At 40.9% G+C, this 10,852-nt stretch overlaps 2 protein-coding genes across 3 annotated transcripts in view; both read left to right on the top strand.

Moving 5' to 3' along the window:
- The first annotated feature begins 369 nt into the window (after nucleotides 1-369).
- anapc11 (APC11 anaphase promoting complex subunit 11 homolog (yeast)) lies at nucleotides 370-2,130 on the top strand. 2 transcript variants are annotated; one of them, XM_005737334.1, is made up of 3 exons: nucleotides 370-566; nucleotides 679-796; nucleotides 1,912-2,130. In XM_005737334.1, the coding sequence occupies exons 2-3, from the start codon at nucleotides 688-690 to the stop codon at nucleotides 2,055-2,057; spliced, it is 255 nt and encodes an 84-aa protein (XP_005737391.1). In that variant the 5' UTR covers nucleotides 370-566; nucleotides 679-687; the 3' UTR covers nucleotides 2,058-2,130. The 2 variants fall into 2 exon arrangements, with proteins under 2 accessions (XP_005737391.1, XP_005737392.1); XM_005737335.2 differs by having other exon boundaries at nucleotides 370-570.
- Nucleotides 2,131-3,376: 1,246 nt separating this feature from the next.
- Nucleotides 3,377-10,852, top strand: part of LOC102206294 (endonuclease V) — an 18,966-nt gene continuing 11,490 nt past the window's right edge. The window contains exons 1-4 of the mRNA XM_013911919.1: nucleotides 3,377-3,540; nucleotides 4,669-4,840; nucleotides 8,736-8,870; nucleotides 10,349-10,388. Of these exons, the coding sequence (XP_013767373.1) occupies nucleotides 3,497-3,540; nucleotides 4,669-4,840; nucleotides 8,736-8,870; nucleotides 10,349-10,388 (391 nt within the window). The 5' untranslated portion in view covers nucleotides 3,377-3,496. The remainder of the gene's footprint in view (nucleotides 3,541-4,668; nucleotides 4,841-8,735; nucleotides 8,871-10,348; nucleotides 10,389-10,852) is intronic.

Below are 10,852 nucleotides of genomic sequence, written 5' to 3'. Positions count from 1 at the left end.
ACAATAAGGATTTATTTATTAATTTTCAAATGTGCTGCTTTTATGTGCACATTACAGATTTATTGTTGTACAAGTGTTCATGCTGCAAATCTTTCAATTTCAATTCTGTTTAGCCCCTTAAAAAATAATTGTTATTATTTCTTATATTATAGAAAATATCAGATTGCCTCAAATGTTCAATGATAGAATAAAGGTTCATTAAAATAAGTATGTTTGTCAAAAAAAATAAATAAGCAGTTGTAAACATTAGAATGACACCATCACCTTTTCAGATCTGGCAGGAGCTCCTTTGTGTTACTTACCTGGTGATGTGACGATTGTTCTCTTCAAAAACAGATCTTTAGTGCTCTTTTATTTTGAGGTTTTCCCCCAAACTGACTGTAGAGGGCAGCATGTCCCATCCCAGGATACAGCCTGGGGGTCTTTCAGCAGAAGAAGAAGAAACGATTTTTGCCCGGGTTGCTAAAACATCACTTTTATGTTATAGACGTCGATCAAACCAGCGCTAAATGATTTGTTTTTTGCTAACCTACCGAGTGTGAGATACCTGAAGGAGACGTGTTAATGTAAGTAAGTAAGAACGTGTTGCTGAACATTAATATTCAGAGATCGTGTGTCAACATTAGCCATCGTGCTAGCATTAGCTGCTCCGGTGTGATGCGTTTGTGCTCCTGTCAGATCCGCAGGATGAAGGTGAAAATCAAACAGTGGAACGGGGTTGCCTCCTGGCTCTGGGTGGCCAACGATGACAACTGTGGGATCTGCAGGATGGCCTTTAACGGCTGCTGTCCTGACTGTGAGTATCAGAGCTAATAACATAGCACTAAGTAACGAGTGGCTGCATTAAAGATGCAAACATAACAAAACAAAACAAGATTGTTCTTTGGTGGGTTTGCTTCTAATACATATAACGCTTTATGTATTATCCGACCGACAATATGCCAAATGTATCCTGGCCCTCGTGTTTATACAAACCAAGTAGTGAGAACGATGGCAGAGACGGGCAAAAAAAATCACCACTCTACAAAAAAACGCTTCTACAAGCTGTGGAACAATTTTAGAAAAATGTTCCTCAAGATAAAATTGCAATGCCTCAGAATATCGAAAGAGCAAACTGTATGTGAACATGATCAACAATGATGATGATGATGATGATCAACAACATCTCCTCTGGGCTCATTCAAAATGAACTGAGGGGAAGTAGAAAACCTGTTCACAGGTCAGATGAATTGAAATTGTTTTTTGGAAAACATGGTCACCACATCCTCTGGACTAAGCAGAGGAACCTTCCTGGTTGTTAACAGCACAGACGCTGTTGACACGGTAGCATGAAGGAAAAGGTGTCGCTGAGAGGCGACTGAAAGAAATTGATTTTGGATATTTGTGGGTGAAATTAGCTTCTTGTGTTGTCTGGGCTCAGCCTTACAGACAGGATGAGCACTTCAGTCAGGAGACGGTGGTGGAAAATGGATTGATGGCCGCTCCAGTGACCCATCTTGGAGATCAACTCCAGCTGCAGTATCTTGTAGTATTGCCTGTAGGTTCTTTAGGTTGATATTGAAGACCGCCACAACCGCAGCTGGGCCTGTGAGCCACTCACTGGAGAAAAGGCAACACGGGAAAGGTCACAGGTAGCTGATTAACAGCAACTGAACTTTCAAAATAAGAGCAAATGCCTAAATTGATCGGGGATGGCACTGCTCACACAAATGGATGAAATGAGTTCTTAAATATACTTAAGTGGTCTGTGTGGGGAAACACTTGTATAGTATTACAAGAGGATATCTGCTAATCAGCAACTGAATGCAAAATCCTGCCCAGTCTCTCTAATGTGTGTTTTTGTTGTTGTTGTTTGTTTGTTTGTTTGTTTGTTTGTTTGTTTGTTTGTTTGTTTGTTTGTTTGTTTTGCAGGCAAAGTGCCTGGGGATGACTGCCCGCTGGTCTGGGGTCAGTGCTCCCACTGTTTCCACATGCACTGCATCCTGAAGTGGCTGAACTCACAGCAGGTCCAGCAGCAGTGCCCCATGTGCCGGCAGGAGTGGAAGTTCAAGGAGTGAACCTGTGGAGGCGTCGCTGCCACAGAGACGAAAGGCTCGCAGACTTTTATGTAGACTGTAAATAAATCTGTGTTGGTACTTCTACTAATGCAGAACACACGCTGAATATGTTTTACTGTAGTGGATTTGTGATTAAATTAAATAAGAAAAAAAACATGCGTTGTATTGAGTCTGTCTTGAAGGTCTGGCTGATTATTTCCTTGGATCGTGACGTTTATGACTTTGATTTCATGGCAGCTCCACACTGATGTATTATTTCTTGTTTGTTTGTTTGTGTAGCTTTTCATATTTCAGAACCTGTCTGGATAAAAATGGACAAAAAATTTACAAGGTTATCAAAACAATGCTACTTAAATATCTTCTATTCAATTTATCCCTTAACTCTTGAATGTCTCCACAAACTAACATAAATTGTTTAAGTAAGGTCTTAAATAACTTCAGTGCTCTTTATAGACCATTCTTCCAGAACATATCCTCTTATTTACTGACACACTGGGGTTGGAGACATGTTTCCTGTAGATGAGCTTAGATCTGGGGACAATGAAGGCCGTAGCAGATGATTCACATCATTTTCATCCTCATCAAACTATTCAGTGACCTCTGCTGTGCTGCGGTGGGAGATGACTCCCATCCGGATCCAGTTGTTTTATCAAGAACAAAGGTCCAACATGATCACTGTGTAATGATTTGTACTGACAGTTCCTTCCAGTGCTTTTTATTTCACCCCTCATTTAAGAGCCCATATATTTTTTCATCAATGATTAATAAAATGTTTGTACTGAAAAATTACAGTCAGTCATTCTAGATTTGCTCCATATTCTCACCTGGCTAAAGTAATTTAGTTTTATATTTTAGCTTTTGTCCTGTAAATTTTTTTTTAAGTTTAGTTTCACGTAGTAACTAGAGAAATTTTTCAAATACCACATTTTGTGGAGGACGTGAACATGTCATGTAGTCATAATTTTTAGTTTCAGCTGGTTTTAGTTTCTATTTTAATTGCAGTTAACTGTAATAACCTCAGTCCATGACCATCCTGCACGGCGTCTGAGGCAAAATCACTTTTAACTTCAGGGATATTAATTTGTTCAGTTAGGAAACAGAAGCTATTGCGAGTCCAACTGCAAACCTGCTGTCTCAAGTATGTGGAGAAGGTACCAGAAGACAGCCGAACAGGGAACCTCTGAACTGCCACATGAGGAGCCATTTTTCGGACCTTAACACATCCTGCTGCATGCGGTGTGAGCAGAAACCTGATGTAGTTAACAGTTTAAACCACTAGGTGGCAGCATTTACCCGGATAGTCCCAGTGACCCCGCCCTCAAAGTCGCGTCAGCAGTACGGAAGTAAACAGCCTGCTCCCTGCTGCTGTCAGTTGGTGTTTTCTTTTCTTAAAAACAGTAATTTCACAGCTGGTCGTGTCTTCATTAGCAGGCTGACAGATGTCCGCTTCTCCCGCAGAAGATCTGCTCCAGCAGTGGGAAAGGTCAGAGTGCTGTTCTGTCTCAGCTACTCACAGCACACCTTAAATACGACCCAGTTTTTATTCTGCAGTTAAGTCCATTAGACTCGTTTTGCTCCAAACGCTGCTGATTCTTTATCTTCAAAGTTTTCCAAAGTGTCCCATCCAGAAGAAGTCAGCTTCAGTGGATGGTGAAATACCAAAACAGCACCAGTGCCGTAGAGTGTAATCATATTAGGCTTTATAATCGTTTAACGCAAGTTATAACGACCTCATCCATATTTTGGGATCCTAAAATGATAAAAATTCAGCTTAAAGAGTGATGATATCTTGAAATACCAGAGGTCTCTATTCTTTAAAAATATATATTTTCAGTATTTTCATTACCATTATTTAATTTCATCATGATTGTATTTATTTCCTGTTTATATTCTTCTTTTCTCTCTGTGTCTCTGTATCTTTAAGAACTCAGTGTGTGTTCATCCTACATTAGAGCAGCAGTAATTGTTTGACAGTACATGGTTGTAGCACCTGTCTTACAGTTTGTAAAAATGTCATTTGTCAGGAAAAAGCAGCGACTGTGCTGACAGATGCTGCTGTGCAGGGGATGCAATTTCTGTCAGGGCCAACTACTTTGGCACGACACAGGCAGCTCTTGGAGCTGAGCCACCTCCACACCTCATCAGCCTTTCATTGATTTACTTGTTTGTAAAGACAAGACCAACGATATCATCATGGTAGTCTGTATCATGTCCTGATGTCTCTGATTAATGTGAGCGTGTGGAGCTCCTGCTGTCCTGCAGAGAGACACAATTACAACATTTACAGATATTTACATTTCAACAGTACAATACAAGCAGCTGACTGATTCTTCTTTTAGACATTATTAAAAATTCACGATGTGAATGTCACTGGTTTTGAAAGCTGTCGAGATAAGTCCTTGTTTTGAATAATTAAATTAGTTGCAGTTCTACAAACCACAGCAGGAGTCGAACCACCTGGGTTCATCAAGATCAGATTTGTTGCTGTTAACAGCCCTTTTGTCTGCTATAGACTTTACATGCCGGCCTCATATTTTTTCATGAAGTAATTGCCAGCGAGTGTGTTTATATTTGTTTGTGTTTATGTTTATATATTTGTTTCCCGATGCAGTGAGCAGGCACGTCTGAGGCAGCAGGTGCTGGAGGACGACACAGAGGACTGGCAGAGGAGCCCAGACTTTTCAGGTCTGGAGCGAGTTGGTGGGGTGGACCTCTCCTTCATCAAAGGGGATGACGTCAATGCCTGTGCCCAGCTTGTGGTACTCAGCTACCCAGATCTGCAGGTGAGCTACCTGGGCGCTACATCCAGTAAACAGAGATAAAATAACCCTGTAATGCCAAATATATCATATTTCATAAAACATTAGTGTTATTTTATAACTCTAACCCCCTTTATATGTTTTTGTTTGTTTAAGATAAATAAAAGATTACAGATTAAAACTCATATATGTAAATTAAAATTTAATTTCCATTTTTCAACTTGTGAGAAAGTTCAATAAACACTTGAGTTAAAAACATCTAAGCTTTTCTGACCTCTAGTGGTGACAGGTGGGAACAGCAGCAGTGCTTCGTGGAGAAGGCTGAGGATCAGATATTGAATTCCACAGGCTGCATTTTTTTCACCAGTGACACCTTTAATGAAAAGGAAACACATGACGTTACAAAATGCTATCCTTATAAAAATGCTTGGCCTTTGAAGGCTTTGTAATATGTGCAGCTGGAATATTGCGCAAGGCCAGCTGTTAACCTTTAAAGTAGTCGCATTTACTTTGTTTGGGCACTGAATACAAAGTCCTTATGGGCGTTTTTCTCCTCTTGCTTCCTCGCCTTGAAGTCACAGCTTTTTTTATGACTCCTGAAAGCTGGCGGCATGAGGAAGAAATTATTCTTGCTCTCGCCGGGGCTGTCGGTGTGTTCTAGGGAGCCGCTGAAGTGATTTTAAATGTTTTACCCTCACCTTTTGATAACTTCTCCTGTGAGCTCCTGCCTGTGGGGCTTATGAACAGTCATATGCCAACAACGTTATTTTAGGCATATTAGAATGCAAACCCCGAGGAGTGCATATTTGTTTTCCTCAGAGCTGCTGCTTTCTTCTGTTGGCTTTCTTTATTCCAAGACAAAAAAATTTTTTTCTTGGCCTTGAGAAAAACATTTTGTTAAATATATACGTTTATGTCAAGTAATTACAATGTTAAATATAATTAAACTTCATGCATAGATGTAGCTTCTGATCCAGTTGTATAGAAGAAGACAATAACCTTTCGTTTCATTTATAACCTGAATAAAATCTTTCCTGATGAGTTCATGCACTCAGCCGCTCCTTTTAATTTTTCTTTAATGCAGCGTGATCTCTGATTTTGTAAATTATGATCTGATTTAAAGTAAAATAGAATTGTAAACACACAGAAAAGCTGTGCGTGAACGCCATCCTGTATGTGTCCTGTGTCCCTAATGTGCTTATTTTTAAAATATACACATAAATTGAAAACAGTAGTCTGGCAGTGAAAGTGTTAATATGCAACAGAGCTGCTCAAAGTGACCTTCCCAGTCCAGCTTTTCATTTCATTTACTTTCCCAGCAGCCTTTCACCAGCACTGCTCCTCGCAGTTATTTATCTGTGCATTAACACGGCCTGCTGGCAACTTCCAATTATAATTAATGACATATGTCACCATACATTGTTGATACATGGACCCAGTGAGGCTAATGAAATGTGTTCAGAAATGTTGTTCAATAATGTGATTATGTTCCCTGCTTGTTTTCAATTTACTTCAACGTTGCCACCTGAGGCTATTTGGGGCTCAAAAGAATGCTAGTTCCACGTTCCACAGTGTGCTCACTGCTGCTGCAAGTCACACAGAAAAAAAGCAAAAGTTGTATAATTTTATTGTTTCTCACTGAATAAATATGCCTGTGAGGAGATGAAGGTCACGGCAGTCGACAATATGACAATGACATATCCTGAAAGGTGTTCGGCATTTCTAAAGCCAGATGAAAAGGCAGGTATTCAGAAACGTTTCTGCTGTGAGCCTCTGCGAGCTCGACTCGGCGGACAGCTTTTGTGTGTTTTATTTGTAGCTCATGCCCGATAACAGCCTCGATAACACGTGATGCTGTCAGATGTTACATCATTCGAGATGTGAGCACATCTCTTCGCTGTGAGCAGAACAGGATTTTATATGCTGGTCAGAAAGTTGCGACAGCTTGTGCACCTGTAATCTGCATAAGGTCTCAGAGGGTCTCCTGGACCCTGCTGGTACCTCACAGGATACTCGGAAGGAGATCATGGCAGACATGTTTACCTGCGGCGATGCTGCTTAAAATAGACAGGACAGCGAGGGAGGTACATACATGGATCCTGCCAGCATGGGAAAGGCTGTTTACAGTATATATTGTGCTGATTTTACAACCCGCTGTGGTTCTAATCAAAATGTAGTCTGCATGGCAATACTAAGACTGTTAATTAGGCAATATTGATAGTGTTTTACATAAACGAAGGGGCTCTTTTCTGCTCCAGATTTGTATTCATGGACACATAAGTATCTTTGTATTATTCAGTTCAAAATAACCCTCATTTATCTTGTGCCGGTGCAGCCCTTGAGTTCAGTCTCCTATTAAAAACTAGTTTAGATCCTCTTCCTGTAAGCTAACTTTCATAGAGCATGGAGAAACAATGTTGTTGCTCTTGCTTGGCTCGTATGTGTTGAGCCTTATAGTTGTGTATTCTTCTGAGACCTCTCCATGTTCATGATTGGTGATCCCCGTTTAATTTGAATGGGATTTAGAAAATATGGGCTGACTCATTACAAGTTCATGTGGCCTCTTCTGGTTGTCAGACAATGAGTAGATATCCTGCTGTTGAACTCGCTCTGCACTACAGGCCTCCCGAGGATGAGATTAAAAATTAGATGTACACCAAAATTTTAGGAGTTTATACAGTTAAACTGTAACTGTGTCCACTTAATTCACCAGGTCACTTAAATGAAATAAATTGTCAGATGTTCAGAATATACTCACAGCCTTTAATCAACAGGGAGCAGATGTTTCATTTTGTGCCAGATGGGCGATGTTGGTGATTATCTTGTACAGCTTGTCTGTGCCTTTGGACTCACCCTTACATATACACTAGGGTGGACGCATTTGTCCAAAGCACCCTGACAGTGTCCCTGACTGACTCATTTATGTACAGTCATGCAATAATGTAGGTTTTCACAGGACTCTGTGCAGTGCTGTGAAAAGCTGAGTACAGACTTACTGCTTCCTTAGAACATAAAAGGCTGCGAAGCGCCAATGCTGCTAATCAAATGCAGCACCTCTGTTAAAGCAGAAGTTTGGGCGGTTTGCTGGTCTGTAGGATTCAGGTGTGTGTTAACACAATGCCATAAACATCCCAGGTGTGGATGTCACAGCAAATTCACCCCAAGGTCAAACCATGCAATCGTCAGAGAAACTGCAAAAGCCCAAGAGCTCCATCTCAGATTCTCAAGGCCTCAATTAGTATTCAAACGTTATGTTAAAAGGAAAAAAAATGAACAAAGATTTTTTTTTTCAAATGGTTGCCAAGAGAAATCGTCTGCTCTCCAAAAGCCCTCAAAGTTGCATCTGAACAAACCACAAGAGTTGCAGAACCAAAGTAGAGATGTTTGATTATAATGCACAGCACCACATCTGGAAAAAACAACATATCAGCACAAACACCTCATAACAACTGTAAGCACGGGGATGGAGGGGCGATGATTGTGCTTGGGCTTGTTGTGCAGCCACAGGACCTGGGCACTCCGCAGTCACTGAGTCTACCATGAACTTCTCTGTATACTTGTGGTCATCTGACTGACTGAAATATGGATATCCTGCAGAATTATCCAACGTGGCTTAAAGGTTAATAACAGTAACACACTCGTTAGGCCAGCAGAAGTGACACCTGGCAGATACTGGCCTGTGTCAGCCCACCTGTCAATCAAAGCAGCCATGCCCCTAACAACATTTAAAAAAGATGGGTTATTAAAAAAACAAAAAAAGGTTTTATGATGAATGAAGGTGATGAAGATGTTAGTGTGGGTGTCTGTGGAGACTTTGGAGATTGCTGCTTGTAATGGAGAAATGAAATATTGTGATAATCCGACAGTGTAGTAAAATTCAGTCACAAGAAATGAAGCAGTCTCTGCTCCCTCCTGCCAGGTGCTGTATGAAGACAGTCAGATGGTGACCCTGACGGCCCCCTACATAGCCGGCTTTCTGGCATTCAGAGAAACTCCTTTCCTCCTGGAGGCTCTGCAGAGGCTGAAGAAGAACCAGCCCACACTCCTTCCTCAGGTCTGGACGTGCTAGAACTTGAATAATGACCTCTTAGTGCAGGGGTGGGCAACTCCAGGCCTCGAGGGCCGGTGTCCTGCAGGTTTTAGATGTGTCCTTGAGCCAACACAGATGATTCAATGGCTGAATGACCTCCTCAACATGTCCTTAAGTTCTCCAGAGGCCTGGTAATGAACTAATCATGTGATTAAGGTGTGTTGACCCAGGGGGATATCTAAAACCTGCTGGACACCGGCCCTCGAGGCCTGGAGTTGCCCACCCCTGTTTTAGTGACTACTGAAATGGGTTCTGTTCGTTTCTGTCAGATTAACTTCTCAAAGCTACACAGACAAAGGAAAATATATATATCTTTTTGCATTTTTATTTGACCAGGAAGTAAAACAAACTCTTTTTCCATTATTTTGTTGATGCTGATGGTTCATATTCACAATAGAGTGAAAAGAAAACATTTTAGTTTGTGCTTGTTAACCTTAGTTTGCAGTTTTGGCATAAATTCCTACAGATAAAGTTAGAAACCTGAGGATTTTGGGCAAACTAAGTAATTAAAATTTCTTCAGTAAGATCTGAGTGTTATTATTGTGATAACTATTATCATTATATTTATGGTAGTAGTACTAGAAGAAGTGATATAATTCCCATCTCCAGGGCACAGTGAGCTGGAAATGTTTTAATAACCGATAAATCCTCCAAAGTGGAAAAAGTTACCGGTACTTATGAATCCAACAAGACCGACAACCTGCTAACGTTACTGGATTTGGACAAGTGCTTTAAAACCTCGCATCACGTTCATGCACATTAAGTGCAGCTCCGACGATGAAGCTCCTCTGTTTGTCCTCTCGGTTTTTTGTTTTTCTAAAGCGACGCCTCTTGTTCATCTTCACCCACTCGCTTCTGTTTGTCGCAGCCCACACGCCTCCCACTCTGTCCCTCTGTCGTCCTCGTGCACGCAGGTGTGCAGAAACACACACATTCACACTTAGAAATTCATGCACACACACACACACACACAAGCTCAGATTTACTTCCAGTGACATTTAGCTCTGGACAGATGCAGTCACTGCTCCCTTTATCTGCAACCTTTCAAGTGAGTGTTCCTGGTGACTTATGATTCAAGCAGAAATATGTCTGCGGAGTCACCTTTGGCTTTAAAAATTCATCGGTGTGTTGGAGCTGGAAGCGTTCCAATATCAGTTTGAGGAGCTCTTACTAACTTCGGCTTTTGAAGATCTGCCATCCCAGGGTTATAGACACAATAGATAACAACAAAAATCTTTCACTCTGGACATTTTAGTTGATCATATCATTCATAGCACAGGTAGAAGCAAAAGATTAATAATGCCTCTGTTGATGAAGTAGCTCTGTTTACTATTTCACCTGTGCTTTTAATCCTCAGACACGTGGAAAAGTCTGCTGTGGAAAAAGCGAGTAATATCGAGCTTCCTGCAGTCGAACTCATTTCAGGTGTGTTCTCTCTGCAGGTGGTGTTTGTGGATGGGAATGGTCTCTTTCATTACAGAGGTGAGGCGACTGACCGAACAAAGATTTTAGATTTTCTGTTTTTACTTGAACGATAACATAATGTAATAAACTTTTAATAACACTGATAAAAATATTAACAGTTCACTGTAAAAAATCGAACAAACAACAAAAATCTAAACAAAACACACATTTAATGAATAATGTGTTTGTTAGTTTCTCTGTACCTGTACAATCATCGCCCAGTTTTCCCTCAAGGTCATCTTCTTGTCCATCTGGACCTACGCGATTAACGCTGGATTCAGAGGTGCCACCAAAGGGGGGCCAGGAGGGGCACTGGACACCCCTTAAAATTTGCTGCCCGCCCCCCTGTCGCCTCTGTGACCTCTGTGTTGGTAATAATTTTAAAAAACGTGAACACAAGAGTGAGGAAGAATCTTTAAAGGGATGGATGGATTTTAAAATCTTATTTGGTTTTCATATGTACTTATTTTGAGTGATATCAA

Source organism: Pundamilia nyererei, unplaced genomic scaffold, assembly GCF_000239375.1.
Source record: "Pundamilia nyererei isolate P.nyererei 1_Seehausen unplaced genomic scaffold, PunNye1.0 scaffold00075, whole genome shotgun sequence".
Classification (NCBI taxonomy): domain Eukaryota; kingdom Metazoa; phylum Chordata; class Actinopteri; order Cichliformes; family Cichlidae; genus Pundamilia; species Pundamilia nyererei.
The sequence above is the reverse complement of the archived record's forward strand: the minus strand, read 5'-3'. Positions and strand labels throughout refer to the sequence as shown.